General features: G+C 43.5%; 1 protein-coding gene across 2 annotated transcripts in view; it reads right to left on the minus strand.

The window, feature by feature from the left end:
* rell1 (RELT like 1) overlaps positions 1–22,026 on the minus strand; it is a 66,584-nt gene extending 44,558 nt beyond the window's left edge. Inside the window, exon 1 of one of the 2 annotated variants that reach the window (XM_033026743.1) lies at positions 21,910–22,026. In XM_033026743.1, the coding sequence (XP_032882634.1) occupies positions 21,910–21,922 (13 nt within the window). In that variant the 5' untranslated portion in view covers positions 21,923–22,026. The remainder of the gene's footprint in view (positions 1–21,909) is intronic. The other variant, XM_033026752.1, reaches the window with a different exon arrangement.
* Positions 22,027–22,893: the final 867 nt, after the last annotated feature.

Genomic DNA, 22,893 nt, shown 5'->3' on the forward strand with positions numbered 1-22,893 from the left:
AATTTGGTGGCCTTGCACCCTGCTTGAAATGGTAGAAAAATGAATTTGAATTTGGTTGCCTTGCACCCTGCTTGAAATGGAATTTCAAGGAATAGCCATGAGTCAACTGCCAGCCCACCAGCCGTGAGTGAGCTGCCAGCAGATCAGGCTTGAGGGACTGAGCTGCCACCCCAAGAATCTATAGGAGCACTCCTGAAAGCCCCCCCACTGGTCATAAATATTGGAATTGGTGGAGAGGTGGAATATTGCGTCGGGGAACCAGCCCTCCCGTGTGAACATGGCACCCAACGGGTCCCACTTAGTCTAGTTTTCTATGTTTCTATGTTTCTCAATTTTTCCAGGGCCAATGTATTACAGGTCATAGTCATGTTATGTTTGTTAGTAACTATTTAAAGTTTGATGGTGATTATAATATTATTGATCTGAAGGAAACAATTAGAAATAAATAAATTTGAGATTTAAGACAGAATTGGGAGATCATTTTTCATTCATTGCAAAAGCAGGCTGTATGTTTTCTGAAAAGTGATGTTCACTGACTACAAAACAAGCAGCATGAAACATACTTCAGTCTGGAGAATTGTCCCAACCCAAAACAATACCTATCCATGTTCTCCAGAGATGCTGCCTGACCTATGAGTTACTCCAGTATCTTGTATTTATTTTGTTAACTAGCATCTGCAGTTCATTGTTTGTCCATTTATACAAGTTAAATCACATTAAGTTTTTAATCTGAATATTTTTTGGTTTAGAACCTAGGAAAAACTAGATAAAATCTTGCCTCGAGATACTAACCCTCTCGACATTAACTAACTTGAGGCTAGTAAGGAAGCAACAAACAATTCAAGCTGAGTTTGTTATTTCATATATTATCTATCTCTTATCATATCTATATACTTAAAAGTCTGATCGTGTGTGTGTGTGTGTGTGTGTGTGTGTGTGTGTGTGTGTGTGTGTGTGTTTCTGACAAAACTTTGAATTTAAAAACGACTGTCTTTCGCTGGTGACGTCACAATTGGTCTGCGTGCCCTTCTTCCTCGCGCTGCGAGTGATGCAGCCGCCCCCCCCCCCCTCCGACCTCTCCCTCCTCCCCCCCGTTATTCAAGAGTCTGCCCGCCCCCCGCTCCAAAAGACGTAGAAAGAACGAGCAAGTCGGGCCCGCCCCACTCGCCGGCTGCCACGCTCGTGGAGTCCACGTCCCAAGCTCTCTGCCCTCGTTGAGGGGACGGGACCGAGCTGTCGGGTCCTCGGGTCGGGTCCCCTCTCTCTGCCCCCAACTGACACTGTTTCTTCTCCACCAAATCCACCTACTGCCTTGCTCTGCTGCCTCTGACATCTCCTTTACGGCCTGACGCAAACAACTTACGCGATTTCCTCTCCCCAAATAGCAATGTGGGTGATCGTGCTGTGAAACCTTTACAACCTAACTCTACCAGACATACTTTTGCTTTCCATCCTCGTTGCTCAACTTCTACTGCTAAATCTACATATCAAAGCATTTTCCTCTCATAAGCTTTCTACACTTTCCCAATTCATCCGCTGTCCCTGCTTAACCTGAGCCACTGCCCTTATATATCTCACTGCTTCCTCCCGACGACGTACCTGCTCTACAACCAATTTCCTCCTCTCTGTTGGACTTGCCTTACTCCACACTGGTCTCCCTGTGCTAAGCCTTCTTTCCCTTGCAATGTCAGGATGCCTCAGAGCTGCTTGTACTTCCTGCGCTGCCTGCTTTGAGTTCCACTTCCTCCCTCTAGTTACATTTGGCAGCAGATTACTAACGAAGGTATACTTTCTCCCTGATAATTGCAACTCTAACCTCACCTTAGCACACTTAAACTCCTCTGTTAGGCAAGACAATGGTGAATGGATAATACCTTTCCCATATAAAGCCACATTACTAAGATACCATGGAACATTTCTTAAAATATGAACTAACCAATCTCTCAACCCTTTCCACCTTAGATATTGGCACCTCATATACTGTTAATGGCCACATCAACCTAAGGAATAACCAAAACTGCAAATACCACAACGTCAACTTGCCTGGAAGCCCTGACTTCTCTATCCTTTCTAACTCATCAATAACATTTTTTTCTAAGTTGCTGAGCCTGTTCAGTATCATCCAACTTCCTGTTATACCACCTACCCAAGCTATTAACTGGCTTCTCCATTGCAGATGGGATTTCATCCTCATCTATATAAAACCTTTTCTTTACCTTCCCTCAAGCCAAAGAAAAGCTCTGTGAATTACTCTTAATCTTCAATCTAGCCCATTTAAGATTATCATTTAACTTCACTAATAACCTTCTTGTATAAGCTACTGTTGTGGTCACCAAGGTCAGATCATACATATAGGGCCTGATTGGAGGGAGGCACATCCCGCCCTGCCATCGTTCCCCACTGACAACCCACCATGATGCTCTAATCACCAGCTTCATTGCCATTGTAAAAGCTAAGGGGGGAAAATAGTACACACTGCCATAATGCGTATCTCTAGTCTCTGCCATGCTGTTGGGAAGTCTACTGTTCGAAAACACATTCAGACATCTTGGAAATATGCTTTCATTACATTTGTTATCAATCCTGGAACTCTCTAAAAAAACATCTAAAGCAAATAAAGACTATGTGGTGCAGAGTCAGCACACATTTGCCAAGGTAGGCTGAAGCCCAGGATCCAGGGTAGGCTGCCAAATTGAACCCACAATTGGCTTGGTAATACTCAGCAGACAGCAGTGATGAAGGTTTGTGTAGGAGGAACTGCACATGCTGGTTTAAACCAAAGATAGACACAAAAAGCTGGAGTAATTCAGTGAGTCAGGCAGCATCTCTAAAAGGGTCGCAATCTGAAATGTTACCAATTGCTTTCCTCCAGAGATGCTACCTGACCCGCTGAGTTACTCCAGCTTTTTGTGTCTATCTGCTGTGATGGTGGGTTGTTTTTCTGACTGGAAGTCTGACCAGCGGTGTGCCACAAGGATCAATGCTGAAACCCTTGATGTCTGTGATATATATATCAATGACTTGGATGTGAGCACGAGTCAGTTTGTAGAGGATATTAAAACTGGTGGTGGTACAGATAACAAGGAAAGTTGTTTAAGGCTCTAGCAAGATATAGATTAGCTGGAAATTTTGGTGGAGCAATGGAATTTCATGCTGACAAATGCAAAATTATGCATTTTGAGATGGCACTTGAGTACAAGACATATACAGTAAATAATGACCGAGCCTGGGAGAGTTCCCCTGCAACCACAAGAGAAACAATGCCTGAACCTCGCCTCACCTCCCTGCCTGACTGCTGAGTTACTTCAGCACTTTGTGTACTTTTGCACATTAACCAGCATCTGCAGTTAAAAAGAGGAACCATGGGTTGCAAGTTCATAGATCCCCAAAATTGGCAAGACAGGTGAATAGAGTGGTGAAGACTGCACTTATCATGTTTTGGTTCAATGACATGACCAGCGAAGACAAAAACTGGGATGTCATGTTAATGCTTTACAGATGTTTATATCAATGGAACGATGGTGGAGACAGTCAAAAACTTCAGATTCCTGGGCGTGCATATTTCCGACGATTTTTTTTGGAACCAACACACTGATGCAATTATTGTTAATATTGGCCAAAATAGAGATATATAAAATGGAGGATCATTGCATCTGCAAGACCTGCTGGGCCTCTGTCTGTGTAAAGCTGCAGGTTGTGGATTGGCACCAGCTAGTCTGGACCCTAGATTGAAGTGCAGGATAAGGAAAGATCCAGATGTCCTCTCTATTGTTAAAATGTATGACTATACAGACAAACCCAAAGGTGTTGCAGACGCATTAGAACGATTGGCTGGCTGCAGAAGAATTGTAAATACTGTTAATAATGTTGCAAGGTGTTTGTGTTACTGTTTGATGATTGGCTGAAGTGTGAAGCCTTGTTTAAATTGTTTATACTCCCCAGGAGAATGTTGCATGACTTGATTGATTTCTTCCAGAATCTTCAGTAGAAACATTGTAATGGGGTGCTTTATAATTGGGTTGGGGAACTGTCAATAACACTTTAATGTAATCGATATCTGTGATTGGTTTGCAGGGGTACCACACCCATGTAGATCTGCTCCACAGGGTTCAATGGCCTATAAAAGGTAACTCCCAGGAGGTTCGTTGTCGATCTTCTGGAGGAGCGCTTGGGACTGCGTAACCTTTTGGAAGTATCTGTTTGCACGAGGCTGAAGGGCTTGGACAAGCAGAGACAAGGATCGATCCCATGGTGTGGTTAGGTATCGTATAGGGAATTCGTTATTGTTTCATAAAATAAAAGTTTAGTGGTCCAGTGCTTGACTCGGTGTTTTACTGAACTAGACTAAGGGGGTTTAGCTCTCGGAGCATAATTACATTATAAAGCAAGCATTATCAGCGCCTCTACTTCCTGAGAAGGTTACAGAGATTCGGTATGTCAAAGAGGATTCTCTTGAACTTCTACAGGTGCACAGTGGACACCATATTGACTGGTTGCATCATGGCCTGGTTCGGCAACTTGAACGTCCAGGAGAGGAAAAGACTGCAAAAAGTTGTGAACACTGCCCAGTCTATCACCGGCTCTGACCTCCCCACCATCAAAGGGTTTTTATTTGGAGTCGCCGCCTCAAAACGGCAGAGACCCACACCATCCTGGCCACACACTCATCTCACCACTGCCATTGGGAAGAAGGTACAGGAACCTGAGAACTGTAACGTCCAGGTTCAGGAACAGCTTCTTCCCTACGACCATCAGGCTATTAAACACTAAAACCGCATAAGCTAGGAACAACAATAGGCTATTATTATTATTATCACTGTTATTGTTTGTTTTTTTTAGTTTTGTTATATTATTTATTATGATTACATATTCTGCTGTGCTGCAGCAAGTAAGAATTTCATTGTTTTATCTGGGACATACGACAATAAAACACTTGACAGCACACCCGATATATTGTGTGCAATAGCCACGCTAGAGAAATAATATGATCGCACTACAGAGGATGCAGAGGAGATTCACCAGTATGTTGCCTGGATTGGTGCATTGTGATTATAACTTAGTCAGATGGATTTAAAACTGGCTTATTCACAGAAGGCCGAGGGTTGTAGTCGAAGGGCGTGATTTTGGGACTGATGGAATTCTGTAGGGATCTGTGCTCGGACATCTGCTGTTTCTGATATTCTGATATACAGAAATGTAGATGGGTTGCTTTGGAAGTTTGCAGATGACACCAAGATTGCTGGTTTGGAACAGTGACGAAGGTTATAAAAGAATACAGCTTAATGTAGATCAGCTTTAGAAATACGCAGATAAATGGCAGATGGAGTTTAATCTGATGGTGTTGGACTTTGGCAAGTCAAATGTAAGGGGAAGGTAAATGGATGATGGGAAGACGCTTGATAGCATTGATGTACAGAGGTATTTTGAAGTCCATGTCTCCTTGAAAGTGGCAACACAAGTACAGAGCATGGTAAAGAATCCATATGATATGCCTGCCTTCAATGGTCAGGGCACTGAGTACAAGTATCAAAAATAAGTTTCTGGCATCAGTCGTCACAGTGGAAGACGCCAGCAAAGTGCTGGAAAGACAGGGGGTGAAAGTCAGTGGAGTGGCTCTTACTAAGGAGAAGGTGCCTGGGAAGCTGAAAGGTCTGAAGGTGGAGTCACCTGAAGATGGACTGCAACCCATGGTTCTGAAAGAGGTGGCTTTAGAGATTGTGGAGGCATTAGAAGTGATCTTTCAAGAATCACTAGAGTCCGAAGTGATTCTAGATGATTGGAAAATTGCAAATATTACTTCGCTGTATTACTTTTACTGTGAATATTACTTTTTAGGGTGCAAAGCAGAATAGTGGAAACTATATGCCAGATGGCATGAATTCAGTGGTTTGTAAGTCCATTATAATGGATGAGGTTTCTGAGTATTTAGAAGCTCATGATAAAATAGGCTGGTCAACATGATGACAGACCCGTTGGAATTATTTGAGGAAGAATAAGCAGGATAGACAAAGGAGAGTCAGTGGACGTCATTTACCTGTATTTTCTGAAGGCCTTTGATAAGGCACTACATGTGAGGCTGCTAAAGAAGATGGTATCAGAGGGAAAATACTAGCATGGATAGTAGATTGGCTGAAGGCAGAAGGCAAAGAGTTGCAATAAAGGGTATTTTTCTGTTTGGCTTCCAGCGACTAGCAGAGTTCCACAGGGGTCGGTGCTGGGGCTGCTACTCTTCACGTTTTATATCTTCACGTATGATTTGGAAGAGGGAATTGAAGGCTTTGTGAGCATGTTTGCAGATTATACAAAGATAGTGGAGGATCAGTTCGTATAGAGAAAGCAGGGACTCTGCAGAGGACTTGGGACAGGTTGGGAGAGTGGGCAAAGAAGTGTCAAGTGGAATCGGTGGTAGGGAAGGCAAATGCAATGCTAGCATCTTCTATATAACTAAAAGTCTCATCTTGACCACTTCCTGTCTGTGCTGTATATTGATTTTAGAAAAAACATTACCCTATATTGCTATGATTTTGACCCTCTTACTCACAGTCCTCCTCCGCTGACAGAGCCCCGAGGATTTTTCCCATTGATGAAAAATAAAAAAGTTATGAGTGTTTAAAACTTGAGATCAGCTGATTGGTTCTCTCGCCTGTCAATCATCACGATGAAGGTAATGCCCCTTCCGGGGGGTGGGGGCAGGACTATAAAACCCCGATGCCTGGACGTGAGTCAGTCACTCTGGAAGATCGCGAGGGAGAGTCCATGACTGTGATTCTAAGCTGTGAATCAACTGAACTGTGAGTCTACAATGTACTTGCAATAAATGATTTGCTAGGAGGTTGAAATGCTATGAAATTGAATTTGCTGGCCTGCACTCTGCTTGAAATGCTATGAAATTGAATTTGCTGACCTGCACTGCTTGTAATGCTATGAATTTGAATTTGCTGGCCTGCACTTTGCTTGAAATGCTATGAAATTGAATTTGCTGGCCTGCACTTTGCTTCAAATGCTATGAAATTGCATTTGCTGCCGCTGCTGAATGCTGAGTAGAGAGCAGTGTATGACCAAGTGTGTAACTCCTTGAAAAGGAATCTCCCTTCAATGTTTTTCATTGATTCACCAGGAGGAACAGGAAAAACAATTATCATCAATTTGATCCTCTCCAATGTTAGAGGTCAAGGTGATGTGGCTTTTGCTGTAGCATCCTCTGGGATTACATTAATGCCTGGTGGAAGAACTGCACATTCGCGATTTAAGATACCCATCCAAGTGGCCGAGGATACATTCTGCAATATTGAGAAAAACTCTAAGATGGCACATTTTATGAGGCAAGTGAAACTCGTTGTTTGGGATGAATGTCCAATGATTAGGAGAGAAAGCTTTGAAGTGGTGGACAGAACTCTTCAAGATGTAGGCAGCAACACAAAGCCTTTTGGTGGCATTCTTATCATTTGTTGTGGCGATTTTCAACAACTTGCTGTGGTGAAAAGGGGAAATGATACTGATGTTGCAAATGCCTGCATCAAGAAATCCTACTTGTGGAGACTTTTCACCAAGTTTCAATTGCAGACAAATATGCGATTGACAGAGGGACAAGGTGACTATTCTCAATTTTTGCTGAAAGTTGGAGGAGACGACATTTTAAAGAATAAAGATGATGAAATTGAAATGCCACCACATGTTTCTATCAGCAAAAACACTGGAGGATTGTATTGATTTCATCTATCCCGCATTTGATAATCCTGCAGAATTATTCTCCAGCAATTGTATTTAGTTCCACACAACGATACGATGAGAAGCATCAATTCTCCTTGCATCAGACGCTTCCCTGGAATCATTAAGGAGTACTTTTCTTTCAATGCTGTCACTGACGGGACTCATGCTACTCGCTTCCTAACAGAATTCCTCAATTCACTCGAGATCTCTGGATTACCACCACACAAATTGGAGTTGAAAAAAGGATCTCCAATCATATTTATGAGAACCTTGGAACCGCCAAAGCTATGCAATGGAATGAGGATGATCGTGAAAAAGCTACACAATCATCTAATCGTTGCAAGAATCAACATGGGAGCCTTCAAAGATGACAATAGACAATAGGAGTAGGCCATTTGGCCCTTTGAGCCAGCACCGCCATTCAATTTGATCATGGCTGATCATCCCAAATCAGTACCCCGTTGCTGCCTTCTCTTCATATCCCCTGACTCCGCTATTTTTAAGAGCCCTATCTAGCTCTCTCTTGAAAGTATCCAGAGAACCTGCCTCCACCACCCTCTGAGGCAGAGAATTCCAGACTCACCACTCTCTGTGAGAAAAAGTGTTTCCTCATCTCCGTTCTAAATGGTTTACTCCTTATTCTTAAACTGTGGCCCCTGGTTCTGGACTCCCCCAACATCGGGAACATGTTTCCTGCCTCTAGTGTGTCCAAGCCCTTAACAATCTTATATGTTTCAATGAGATGCCCTCTCATCCTTCTAAACTCCAGAGTGTACAAGCCCAGCTGCTTCATTCTCTCAGCATGTGACAGTCACGCCATCCCGGGAATTAACCTTGTAAACCTACGCTGCACTCCCTCAATAGCAAGAATGTCCTTCCTCAAATTAGGGGACCAGAATTATTCCTTCATTGGAATTCTCAGCACACAATACTCCAGATGTGGTCTCACTATGGCTCTGTACAACTGCAGAAGGACCTCTTTGCTCCTATATTTGATTCCTCCTGTTATAAAGGCCAACATGCCATTCGCTTTCTGCCAACATGCCAATCACTAAGATGACATTGTTCTCATTCCTAGGATAGCACTCCATTTAACAGGTGAAAACATTCCCCTTCAGCGGACACAATTCCCCATTCAATCAAGTTTTGCTATGACGATCCATAAAGCGCAAGGATAAACAATGCAGGAGATGTTAATCTACCACGAAAAAACGGTATTTCAGCATGGACAACTATATGTGGCTCTTAGTCAACGAAAAATAAAGGAAAATGTCAAAGTTTTCCTGAAGGATGGAACATCGACCAAGAATGTTGTCATTAATAATGTGCTTCATTGAATGATGACTTTTGAGGTAAATTTTCGGATTTTCTTTGTGCTTTGAGATAGACCGCACAATCTCTCTATATTAAAATTGTCTCTTTTTTTATCAACAGCAAAGAGCCATCAAGAGGCAATGAGCAGCAGAACACAACAAGAGACACAACAAGAAAGAACTGAACTTAATAAATCTCATCTTGAACATTTAAATTGTTGTTATATTTTAAGTCATTCACATTTTAAACTTTAATAAATTATTTTTCCACTTCCCATGCCTGCGTGTTCTTCATCACAATGGGAACCTAATAGGCAGGAATGGTTGTGCTGTCAGAGTGCATGGGGGGGGGGGGGGGGTTGAGGGGAGATGGACTGAATGCGTGTGGGGGAGTGGAATGGCAAGGAGCAGAGGTGGAGGGGGGGGGGTGGTAGGGAGGAGGAGTGACTGAGTGAACTGCCGCCACAACACCAGCCGTGAGTGACTGGAATGCCAGCCCACCAGCCATGAGTAAGTGAACTGCCAGCCCACCAGCCGTAAGTCACTGAACTGCCAGCCCACCAGCCATGAGTAAGTGAACTGCCAGCCCACCAGCCATGAGTAAGTGAACTGCCAGCCCACCAGCCATGACTAAGTGAACTGCCAGCCCACCAGCCATGACTCACTGAACTGCAAGTCCAAGAATCCATTCAGTCCACAATGTCCATACTAGCCCTCTGGAAACCAGCCCACAACACCCATACTAGCGCTCCAGAGATCCACGCAAGGATAGACTTTCCTCCTTCATTGCTGTAATCTGTAAAAAAAGACGAAAATGTCTAAAACTGATTCTCCACCCTCTCCCCCTTCCCTCTCAGAGTCTGTTACCTGTTATGGGCAGACTTTCTGGCAGTTTCTGAGCTACCAGCCCGCCAGGCCCGAGTTACTGTGCTGCCAGCCTGCCAGGCCTGAATAACTGAGCTGCCAGGCCTCAGCGACTGAGCTGCCAGGCCAAGAATCCATTTGGCCCACAATGTCCATATTAGCATTCTGGAAACCAGTCCGTTCGGCCCACAACACCCATGCTAGCGCTCCAGAAAATCCCCCCCCCCCACCGGCCAGCAATATTGGAATTGGTGGAGAGGTGGAATATTGCGATGGGGGACCAGTCCTCCCGTGTGAAGCTGGGACCCAACAGGTCCCACTTAGTCTAGTTAATTTCGTATGGTCATATGGGATAGGAGTAGAATTACTCCCATCAAGTCTACTCCACCATTCAATCATGGCTGATCTATCTCTCCTTCCTAACCCCATTCTCCTGCCTTCTCCCCATAACCTGACACCTGTGCTAATCAAGAATCTATCTATCTCTGCCTTAAAAATATCCACTGACGGCCTCAACAGCCTGCTGTGGCAAAGAATTCCACAGATTCATCACCCTCTGACTAAAGACATTTCTCCTCATCTTCCTAAAACATCTAATTCTGATGCTATGACCTCTGGTCCTATACTCTCCCACTAGTGGAACCATCCTCTCCACTTCCACTCTATTCAAGCCTTTCACTATTCTGTATTCTGTTTCAATGACAATTCTTCTAAACTCCAGTGAGTATAGGCCGAGTTCCAGCAGATGCTCATCATAGGTTAAGCTACTCATTCCTGGGATCATTCTTGTAAACCTCCTCTGGACCCTCTCCAGAGCCAGCACATCCTTCCTCAGATATGGTGCCCACAATTGCTCACAATATTCCAAATGTGACCTTACCAGCACCTTATAGAGCCTCAAATTGTTTTTGTATACAAGCCCTCTTGAAATAAATGCTGGCATTGAGTTTGCTTTCTTTACTTCAGATTCGACTTGCAGATTAATTATTTAGGAATCCTGCACCAGCACTCCCCAGTCCAGTTGCACCTCCGATTTCTGGACTCTCCCCCATTTAGAAAATAGTCTGCCTTATTCCTACTATCAAAATGCATGACTCTACACTTTGCTACACTATATTTCATCTGTCACTTCTCTGCCCACATTCCCAGCCTGTCCAAGTTCTTCTGCAGACACCCTGCTTTCTCTGCACTATCTGCCCCCACCTGCCCCTCCACTTATTTTCCTATCATCCGCAAACTTTGCCACAAGCCTTCAATCCCCTCGTCCAAATCATTAATATACGAGAGGACTAATATATTCAAGAGGACTAGAAAATAAAAGCAGGGATGCAATGCTGAGACTTTATAAGGCACTGGTCAGACCGTACTTGGAGTATTATGTGCAGTTTTGGACGCCATATCTTTGGAAGGATGTGTTGGCGTTGGAGACGGACCTAAGGATGTTTACGAGAATGATCCAAGGAATGATTGGGTTAACAAATAGTGAAAGGCCTGGATAGAGTGGATGTGGAGAGGATGTTTCCACAAGTGGGAGAGTCTTGGACCAGAGGCCATAGCCTCAGAATAAAATGACGCACCTTTAGAAAGGGATGAGGAGGATTTAGAAAGGGATTAGTCAGAGGATGGCTATTCTGTGGAATTTGTTCCCACAGAAGGCTGTGGAGGCCAAGGCAATTGGTATTTTAAGGCGGAGATTGATAGATTCTTGATTAGTATGGGTGTCAGGGGTTACGGGGAGAAGGCAGGAAAATGGGGTTGAGAAGGAAACATAGATCAGCCACAATTGAATAGCGGAGTAAATTTGATGAGCCGAATGGCCTAACTGCTCCTATAACTTATGAATTGATGGTGAACAAAAATAGACACACATTTTGAAATCCAAGCAATTAGTTCACCTGAATTTCTGCCCAGGTAGTAACAAATAATGAACCCATTTATTCTACTGGCTGAAAAGTCCATCATCAAAATGTATACTTCCAATATTTTGTGAAGAAACTTAACATTAACAGGGTCAACCAACTATGTATGGGACTTTAATTTTGGAATAAAGTTTAAATTATATAATGGAGTAAATAAAACAATCCAATTCCAATGAAGGAATAGTTTTGAGAAGTTTAACTCCCTAATGAGATCATTAAGGTTTAACGAAAATAAACCTAATTTAAGAAATGTTTCAGTAAACACGCTATCCAGTGGTGCTCAAACCTTGCACGTTTACACACTGCTGGATACTACTAATATAAAGAGAACACTTTAAACAAAGGTAAAATATTAACAGGGCAGTTGGATTATACTATGAGATAACTGAAACTCAATGCACTGCTGTTAAAATGGAATTAAACCAGAGATAAATAAAGGTGTGCACTGAAATGCAATCAATATAATGAGGAAGTTCACTGCTGCGTTTACATCTTTTGCCTGAAACATGACCATTCATAGTCTGAAATAGGCCAGCAGACAGATCTGCATTGTATTAAATATGAAGTCATGAATGGACCCAAAAGTACATTGAGCACTGAAAAGTATGCCTCAAAGTCTCATGATCCGTTTTCTTTACAATGGCAGAATAGACAGTGCAACTATAAATCTTATTTTCAATGTTAAATTATTTCTACAATCAGTAATAACAATTAGAAATTTAATGCACAACGCACTTCTACCTTTGCCGTTCACTCCCCCTCCTTGCCAATTTGAGAAATCATCTATTATTTGGTTATGTTCTATGATTAGAAAGTTAATTGGTCTCCAATGTCTCTGTGGGACAATTAACAATCAACTCCATGAGTCACATTATACAAATCAAAGTTTAAAGTTTAGCAATTATTCCACAAATTATGAATTAAAGCAAAATGTTATAATATGCATCGTGAAAAGATAAACAAGAATACTTATTGACAAAATTTCACACAGGCTTTTAAAATCCTCTTCCCTTACACTGTTCCATTGTGCATCCACACAAATATAAATGATTATGTCAGCAACATCCTGATAAAGTAGTGTTAAAAAAATTAAAATTCAAAATCAGATGCAGGGCATTAACCAGAAACCATGTGAATGCCTGTCAAGATGTTACTTTCCAGTTAGCTCTCAAAACTAATCAACCTAAAATTGGTTAATGTTTTACATCAAACTTGTCTAACTCAGGTATTTCTAGCATGTTTAGTTCAGATTCACAGCATTTTGGTTTTGCATCAAAACCAAATATCTGTTACATCATTTGCCTGAAATTTATTTTACCAGAGCAGATAGCACATCTCAAGATGATGCATTTCAAACATGGCAAAAACGCCGTAAAACATTTATCTTCCCACCATCTCCTCTGCCTCAAAGATAGACACAAAATGCTGTAGTTACTCAGCGGGACAGGCAGCACCTCTGGAGAGAAGGAATGGGAGACGTTTTGGGTCGAGAAGGGTCTCAACCCGAAACGTCACTCATTCCCTCCCTCCAGTGATGCTGCCTAATGCAGAGTTACTCCAGCATTTTATGTGTATCTTTCGTTTAAACCAGCATCTGCAGTTGCTTCCTGCACGTCTCCCCAGTCCCACCCTTGCCTCAAATTCTCTCTGAAAAGCATACATGCTAAACTATGATTTCAAAGACAATACTAATTTGTCATCTAATCTGATTTGGCAGTCAATCAGAAATCTACCCCATTAACAATCGTGGACAGATGGCATCTTGTAATAGTACAATCATTGACTTTTTTTCTAGATGCACTGAAGTCATGATACACACAAAATGCAGGAGTAACTCTGAGAGTCAGGCAAGATCTCTGGAGAAAAGGAATAGGTGACGTTTCGGGTCAAGATCACTTTGTCAAACTGAGGGTCTCGACCTGAAATGTCACCTATTCCTTTTCTCCAGAGATGCTGCCTGAACTGCTGAGTTATTCCAGCATTTTGTGTCTATATTTGGTGTAAACCAGCATCTAAAGCTTATTCTAATTCATTGAAGTAATATCTGCTTAGCATGTTCTCATTCTCCAGGAAAGAAATATCCTTAGCTTGTCAAGTGGAAAGCTTTTTACACTTTTGAAATGTACACTTTAAGTGAGAAAACGAAGGCATCGTCAAGCACATGTTGCCATTACTTTGTCAACCTACGTTGGATTTAATTTTTCTGTGAAAATCATCCACATTATAGAAACATAGAAATTAGGTGCAGGAGTAGGCCATTCGGCCCTTTGAGCCTGCACCGCCATTCAATATGATCATGGCTGATCATCCAACTCAGTATCCCGTACCTGCCTTCTCTCCATACCCTCTGATCCCCTTAGACACAAGGGCCACATCTAACTCCCTCTTAAATATAGCCAATGAACTGGCCTCAACTACCCTCTGTGGCAGAGAGTTCCAAAGATTCACCACTCTCTGTGTGAAAAAAGTTTTTCTCATCTCGGTTTTAAAGGATTTCCCCCTTATCCTTAAGCTGTGACCCCTTGTCCTGGACTTCCCCAACATCGGGAACAATCTTCCTTCATCTAGCCTGTCCAACCCCTTAAGAATTTTGTAAGTTTCTATAAGATCCCCTCTCAATCTCCTAAATTCTAGAGAGTATAAACCAAGTCTATCCAGTCTTTCTTCATAAGACAGTCCTGACATCCCAGAAATCAGTCTGGTGAACCTTCTCTGCACTCCCTCTATGGCAATAATGTCCTTCCTCAGAGTTGGAGACCAAAACTGTACGCAATACTCCAGGTGTGGTCTCACCAAGACCCTGTACAACTGCAGTAGAACCTCCCTACTCAAATCCTTTTGCTATGAAAGCTGACATACCATTCACTTTCTTCACTGCCTGCTGCACCTGCATGCCTACTTTCAATGACTGGTGTACCATGACACCCAGGTCTCGCTGCATCTCCCCTTTTCCTAATCGGCACCATTTAGATAATAGTCTGCTTTCCTGTTTTTGCCACCAAAATGGATAACCTCACATTTATCCACATTATACTGCATCTGCCAAACATTTGCCCACTCACCCAGCCTATCCAAGTCACCTTGCAGTCTCCTAGCATCCTCCTCACAGCTAACACTGCCCCCCAGCTTAGTGTCATCCGCAAACTTGGAGATATTGCCTTCAATTCCCTCATCCAGATCATTAATATATATTGTAAATAGCTGGGGTCCCAACACTGAGCCTTGCGGTACCCCACTAGTCACTGCCCGCCATTGTGAAAAGGACCCGTTTACTCCTACTCTTTGCTTCCTGTTTGCCAGCCAGTTCTCTATCCACATCAATACTGAACCCCCAATGCCGTGTGCTTTAAGTTTGTATACTAATCTCTTATGTGGGACCTTGTCGAAAGCCTTCTGGAAGTCCAGATACACCACATCCACTGGTTCTCCCCTATCCACGCTACTAGTTACATCCTCGAAAAATTCTATAAGATTCGTCAGACATGATTTACCTTTCGTAAATCCATGCTGACTTTGTCCAATGGTTTCACCACTTTCCAAATATGCTGCTATCCCATCTTTAATAACTGACTCTAGCAGTTTCCCCACTACCGATGTTAGACTAACTGGTCTGTAATTCCCCGTTTTCTCTCCCTCCCTTCTTAAAAAGTGGGTTTACGTTTGCTACCCGCCAATCCTCAGGAACTACTCCAGAATCTAAAGAGTTTTGAAAGATTATTACTAATGCATCCACTATTTCTGGAGCTACTTCCTTAAGCACTCTGTGATGCAGCCTATCTGGCCCTGGGGATTTATCGGCCTTTAATCCATTCAATTTACCCAACACCACTTCCCGACTAACCTGGATTTCACTCAATTCCTCCAACTCCTTTGACCCGCGGTCTCCTGCTATTTCCGGCAGATTATTTATGTCTTCGTTAGTGAAGACGGAACCAAAGTAGTTATTCAATTGGTCCGCCATATCCTTGTTCCCCATGATCAAATCACCTGTTTCTGACTGCAAGGGACCTACATTTGTTTTAACTAATCTCTTTCTTTTCACATATCTATAAAAACTTTTGCAGTCAGTTTTTATGTTCCCTGCCAGTTTTCTTTCATAATCTATTTTTCCTTTCCTAATTAAGCCCTTTGTCCTCCTCTGCTGGTCTCTGAATTTCTCCCAGTCCTCTGGTATGCTGCTTTTTCTGGCTAATTTGTACGCATCATCCTTCGCTTTGATACTATCCCTGATTTCCCTTGTTATCCACGGATGCACTACCTACCCTGATGTATTCTTTTGCCAAACTGGGATGAACAATTTTTGTAGTTCATCCATGCAGTCTTTAAATGTCTTCCATTGCATATCCACCGTCAACCCTTTTAGAATTAATTGCCAGTCAATCTTAGCCAATTCACGTCTCATACCCTCAAAGTTACCTTTTTTTAAGTTCAGAACCATTGTTTCTGAATTAACAATGTCACTCTCCATCCTAATGAAGAACTCAACCATATTATGGTCACTCTTGCCCAAGGGGGCACGTACAACAAGACTGCTAACTAACCCTTCCTCATTACTCAATACCCAGTCTAAAATAGCCTGCTCTCTCGTTGGTTCCTCTACATGTTGATTTAGATAACTATCCCGCATACATTCCAATAAATCCTCTTCCTCAGCACCCCTGCCAATTTGATTCACCCAATCTATATGTAGATTGAAGTCACCCATTATAACTGTTTTGCCTTTGTCGCACGCATTTCTAATTTCCTGTTTGATATCATCTCCAACTTCACTACTACTGTTAGGTGGCCTGTACACAACTCCCACTAGCGTTTTCTGCCCCTTAGTGTTTCGCAGCTCTACCCATACCGATTCCACATCCTCCAAACTAATGTCCTTCCTTTCCATTGCGTTAATCTCCTCTCTAACCAGCAACGCTACCCCACCTCCTTTTCCTTGCTCTCTATCCCTCCTGAATATTGAATATCCCTGGATGTTCAGCTCTCAGCCTTGGTCACCCTGGAGCCATGTCTCCGTGATCCCAATTATATCATAATCATTAATGGCTATCTGCACGTTCAACTCATCCACCTTATTACGAATACTCCTTGCATTGAGACACAAAGCCTTCAGGCTTGTTTTTACAACGCTCTTACCCCTTATACAATTATGTTGAAAAGTGGCCCTTTTTGATTTTTGCCCTGGTTTTGTCTGCCTGCCACTTTTACTTTTCACCTTGCTACCTATTGCTTCTACCCTCATTTTACACCCCTGCCTCTCTGCTCTTGTACCCATCCCCCTGCCACATTAGTTTAAATCCTCCCCGACAGCACTAGCAAACACTCCCCCAAGGACATTGGTTCCATTCCAGCCAAGGTGCAGACCGTCCTGTTTGTACTGGTCTCACCTCCCCCAGAACTGGTTCCAATACCCTAAAAATTTAAATCCCTCCCCCTTGCACCATTTTCCAAGCCACGTATTCATCTGCAATATCCTCCTATTTCTACTCTTCTTATGATAAATGTTTTATGGTAACTCAAGCCACTTAATATTTTAATTATAGTACTCACAGAAGATAGTTAATTTCAGGGAACTAGAATAACAGCGGCATGAAATGGAAGCACAATAAAATCCATATAAAGCATTGCATAATACAACACACCAATTTATTCAAATAGGTTAATGTAGAGCAAACATTTGTTGATTGTGGTATTTTAATTACAAATTGAATGGAAGTTTTAACGATATAACAAATAACGATCCTTATCCCACCATCATCGCCCCTATCATTTTCCATTGAACCAAGATTCTGGTGGGGTGGAAAGTGAGGAACATGAGAAAGTTACAAGAAAGAGATAAGATGCAGTCAAGAGCTCTGTCAATTATGGCAGAAGAGAAGTCATGGTCCAGGAAGCAAGACAGTTCAAATAGATTGTCCTTTGCAATTTCCACCAGGCCAACAAGTTTCTACCGGACATGTTATCATCCTCTCCTGTTTCAACATTCTGAAAGGACTTTTCCCTATGGGACTCGCTAGTCCTCTCATCCATTCCCACTAACCACTCCCTATTCTACAGTGATTGCAGCAGATACAACACTTGTCCTTGCACTTCTACCCTTCCCGCCATTTATGGCCCAAACAGTACTTGCAAGTTGGGCCCCACATCTGAGGAAGGATGTGCTGGCATTGGAGTGGGTCCCGAGAAGGGATCATTTTACAAAAATGATTCCAGGAATGATTGGGTTAAGATATGATGAGCATTTGACAGCACTGGGTCTATACTTGCTGGAGTTTAAAAGGATGAGGGGTTTCAACCAAATTGTGAAAGGCCTGGATAAAGTGGATGTTGAGGGGATGCTTCTGCTAGTGGGAGAGTCAATGACCAGAGGCCATAGCCTCAGAATCCAAGGATGTGCCTTTAGAAAAGTGATGGAGGAATTTCTTTAGTCAGAGGATGGTGAATCTGTGGAATTCATTGCCACAGACAGATGTGGAGATCAAGTCAATAAATATTATTAAGGCAGAGATTAACAGATTCTTGATTAGTACGGATGTCAGGGATTATGGGGAGAAGGCAGTAAAATGGGGTTGCGAGGGAAAGATAAATCAGCCATGATTGAATGGTGGAGTAGACTTGATGTGCCAAATGGCCTTAATCTGCTCCTATATCTTATGAATTTACTTGCTCTTCTACAGTACTCCAGTTTACTACATTTGATTTTCAGAATATGGTTACCCCAAGCATCCTATTGACTTACCATTTTAATTCTCCATTCCACTCAGTATTGTGCAAGACCTACTATTCATTCATAAACAAAGCCCAAAACAAACTTGAGGAACAGTACTATTATACATCTGGACATGTTTTATACCTTAGAGAGTCAATACTGAATTCTTCAACTTCCAATATCTTGCTTTCTCCCAAGGCATCTGTCTGTAGTTCTGTTTTCTTCCCCTCCAGTAACACACCCTGACCTACCATTACAACACTTTGATCCTTTTGTATCCTCATAACAACTGTCCTCAACATTCCTTTTGCCATTCTCTGAAACTTCCAATTCCAACAAAGTGTTCAACCTGAAGTACTGGTTGGGCGGTGGGCGGCGTGACTCTCGTCAGCAGCGGCCTCTGCAGTCCGTCTGTGTTTTTATTATTTTTGTCTCGTTTCTATGTAGTTTTTATTTTATTTTTTTGTCAGGGTATGTGTGTGGGGGGCTGGGGTGGGGGGGGGGACTTTAAAATCTTTCCCCTGCACGGGAGACCCGACCTTTTCTTGTCGGGTCTCCGTTGTCGTTGGGGCTGCAACGTGGAGCGGCCTCCAGCAGGAACGACCTGGGGCTCCAGTTGCGGAGCTGCGGACTACTCACCGTCACGGGGCTGGCCGAGTCCGGAGCGAGTGGAGCGGTGGTGGAGCGCTGCTGCCACCCGACCCCCGGAGTTTCGGAGGCTACAACTGCGGGTCTGGCGGACGGCAACACCGGAAGCCCGCGGGTCCCTGGTGGGAGACCGCTTTTCGGGGCTTACGCAGCGGCGACTTCTCCCGCCCGAGTTGCGGGGTTGAAGAGCAGCTGGAGCGGGGGTCTTACATCACCGCCCCGCGCGGCTTGGAATGGCCGCGGGACTTTGCGAGCGCCCGCCAGGGGCTCTAACACCAAGACCCGGTGTGCGACCTTGCATCACCCGGCGTGGCTTTAATGGCCGCGAGATAATCGCCATCGCCAGCCGGGGGCTTTGACTTTGACATCGGGGGGGGGGGGGGAGTGCGGTGGAGAGATAAGTTTTTTTTGCCTTCCATCACAGCGCTGTGATGGATGTATGCGTAAATTGTGTTGTGTCTCGGGTCTTTTTCGTTTTGTAATGTATGGCTGCAGAAACGACATTTCGTTTGGACCTCAACGGGGTCCAAATGACAAATAAATTGTATTGTATTGTATTGGTTCTCTTTATTTCTGCAGATGCTTTCTGAGCGCTTCCAGCATTTTGTTTTGTTAATGACATAAATATAATTCCCTAAAGGTATGAAAGATACTTTGTTTAACTCTACAACCCATCCCATGGATATTCTCTGTTAAAATTCCAGGTTTCATTAGAATTCACTGTATTTTAAACTCTGATACTAGCTAACTCAAGGTGTCAGTAGTTCAATTCACATATTTTTAGGTGGCTAGTTCAGTTTTATTGTTGAACAGCAAAGCATATTCATTCACAGATGTTATGCTTACACCCTAAGTTATAACACTTATTCGGCCTATTTTCGGCGTGCATAGCTTGAAAAATGTTTTTTAAATAATCCACAAGAGGAAGGATATCCGACAGATGGGCGTTTCCATGTTTTCAGAGTTAAAGTAGGTATGTTACAAAAGTTACTTTCAGCGGCGCTGCTATTCTGCCACTGGCCGTGTGCGCAATTTTGGCGCGTTTGGGGGGGGGGGGGGGGGGGGGGGTTAAAAGGGGGTTTTTTCCCGACCTGGTCCTGAATTATATTTGTTGGAGTGCAAGATGTTGCTACAGAATCGTTCCTACGGCCGTTCTGTGTGTTTTTAAAAAAAATTCTCCCGACAAGTTAATCGCTGGAATGATTTTAAAATCAGCTTCTGAAGCCGTCAATGCCGACAACTGGGACGGATTTTATGGAGGACCACGTAAAAGAAAGTAGTTTATTTTTATGTATTAAAGTGTTTCTTAAGATGTATTTAATTCACATTTTAAGTAGCGAAACGGTGATTTTTCCCCCCGAAGAACCGGCAGTGTTTTTGCTGCAGATATGGGGGACTAAATTCACCGCATCCTGAACGTTCCAAATGGTCCCGTTCCAGAAAATCCCACTTGCAAGCTGATTTAAATGGCCATTAATTTACAGGTATTAAACATTAAATTCCTTCCATTTGGCCTATAAACCCATGACAATGAGATTTAAAAATTATGTTATATTCTGAATTCTTGTGTGAATGTTATTTGGACACTTAGGCTATTTAAAAATGTTAATCTATTCTTAAGAAATGGATAGATGTTTAGATCTAGTAATTGAATTTTGTAATTAGCTACAATTAGGTAACTAACTATTATATGCTTTAATTTCAAGTCATCTAAGTAAGATTGTTTCATATTTGTTTCAGAATGCTTCAATCTATAATAACTGAAAATTTCTTTCAGTTCTCTTAAATTTTAAGAAAGTATTTTAAGGCTTTTAAATGTTCTCGATCACAGCTTTTGTGTTAAGTCAATGAAAACGCAATAGGGAACAAGATGCCAATTTCCGAGTATGAAAATGGCCATAACTTTTTTAATACTGAAGATATGAAAGTGAATTAGGTGTCAAATTAAACTTCTTTTTATGCTTTATCTGATGGGATAAATTAAAGACTTGATTTTTTAAATCTCAAAATGTTGTAACATTGCTAGTTAAAGGGCGCCTCGGGAAGCCACCTCTTCTCATTGGTTGGGCGCAAGTTAACATCCCACCTTCTCCGCACAATGTTCACGCACCGAAATCGCCGTGGGCTGGGGTGACGATTGGGAACAGTCAGTGCAACCGCCAACCAAATCAAGGACACACATTGACCGGAAAGTTTGCCATCCTGCGTCCCCTTCCCGGTGACTATAACCACAGACACATACACCCGGCTTCCTCTCATTGCGGTCAGCTGGAGAGCCGCCAGTCTGGGCGTCCCGCCACCCAGTGACACGGCGAGCACTCTCCATGGGCAGGGAGTCAGGGAGAGACAGGGAAACAGGGAGGGAGGGAGAGACAGGGAAACAGGGAGGGAGGGACAGGGAAACAGGGAGGGGGAGGGAGGCAGGGAGGGAGGGACAGGGAAACAGGGAGGGAGGGACAGGGAAACAGGGGGTGAGAAACAGGGAGGGAGGGCGTCTAAACAAACCGAGGTTCCAATCTGGACAACTAAGTAAAAGTGAAGATAAACACAAAAAACGTGAACTCAGCGGGACAGGCAGCATCTCTGGAGAGAAGGAGCGGGTGACGTTTCGGGTCGAGACGCTTCTTCAGAAGTGAAGTGAAGTTAGTTAAATGCCGCCAACACACTTGTGCTGCCCAGAGCCGAGCGGCGGCGGCGCCTGCCCGGGACCGCGGGCCAACAGGTGCGCCTCTGCCTCGCGCCCACTCACCGTGCGCCTCCATCCCCGCGCGAGCTGCCAACGGTCGACCAGAGAGCGGAACGTTGCTGCCAACCGCCGCCCGACCCCTCGCGCCGCAGCAGCACCCGCCTGACAGACAGATAGACCCCGCCCTCCGTGACGTCGGCGCCCGGCCCCACCTGCAATGCAATCTGGAGACGGAAACAGAGGAAAAGGCGGAGCGGCTGCTTCAGCGGCAATGGAGGGGAGCCGACCCGACCCACAGTTAAATGTCTGAAGAAGGGTCTCGACCCGAAACATCACCCATTCCTTCTCTCCAGAGATGCTGCCTGTCCCGCTGAGTTACTCCAACCTTTTGTGTTTACCTTTGGTGTAAACCACTATCTGCAGTTCCTTCCTGTACAATTCTAAAAGTCGGAAGTAGAAATCTAGGCAACTGTGAGGGAGATCTCCATCAATCATCGGAGGGTAGAAGTTGACAATGTGAGACCTGAAAGGAATCGCGGACGTGGGCCGTTCACATTCGTCGCTGTTGCCCTTCGGTAGGGATTTAAAATCCATCTCATCTCCAACCCCAACCTCATAACCCTGTAGATATTTCCCCTTCAGATGTTTTCTCTTGTGAATGTTGCTATGTTTGGATGACATTTTCAGGCATGCATATCAAATCGCCAAACTCGGCGTAATTAATTCACTTCACTTCCAGATTCAGGAACAGTTTCTACCCACCTGTTATCAGGCAACAAAACAATCCCGTCACCAACTAGGTCTTGACCTACCATCTACCTTATTGGAGACCCTCAGACTATCTTTTATCGGACTTTACTGGGCGTTACCTTTCACAAAATGTTATTTGCTTTATCCTGTATCTGTAAACTGTGGACGGCTTGGTTGTAATCTATCTTATATATCTATCTATATTACTAAAAGTCTGATCTTGAACGCTTTCGGCTCGCTGTGCTGTGATTTCCGAGAGAACGCCGCCAGCTACGGCCGTCATTTTTGGTCACCTCG

The sequence above is a fragment of the Amblyraja radiata genome, chromosome 1 (assembly GCF_010909765.2).
Source record: "Amblyraja radiata isolate CabotCenter1 chromosome 1, sAmbRad1.1.pri, whole genome shotgun sequence".
NCBI classification, from domain to species: Eukaryota; Metazoa; Chordata; class Chondrichthyes; order Rajiformes; family Rajidae; genus Amblyraja; species Amblyraja radiata.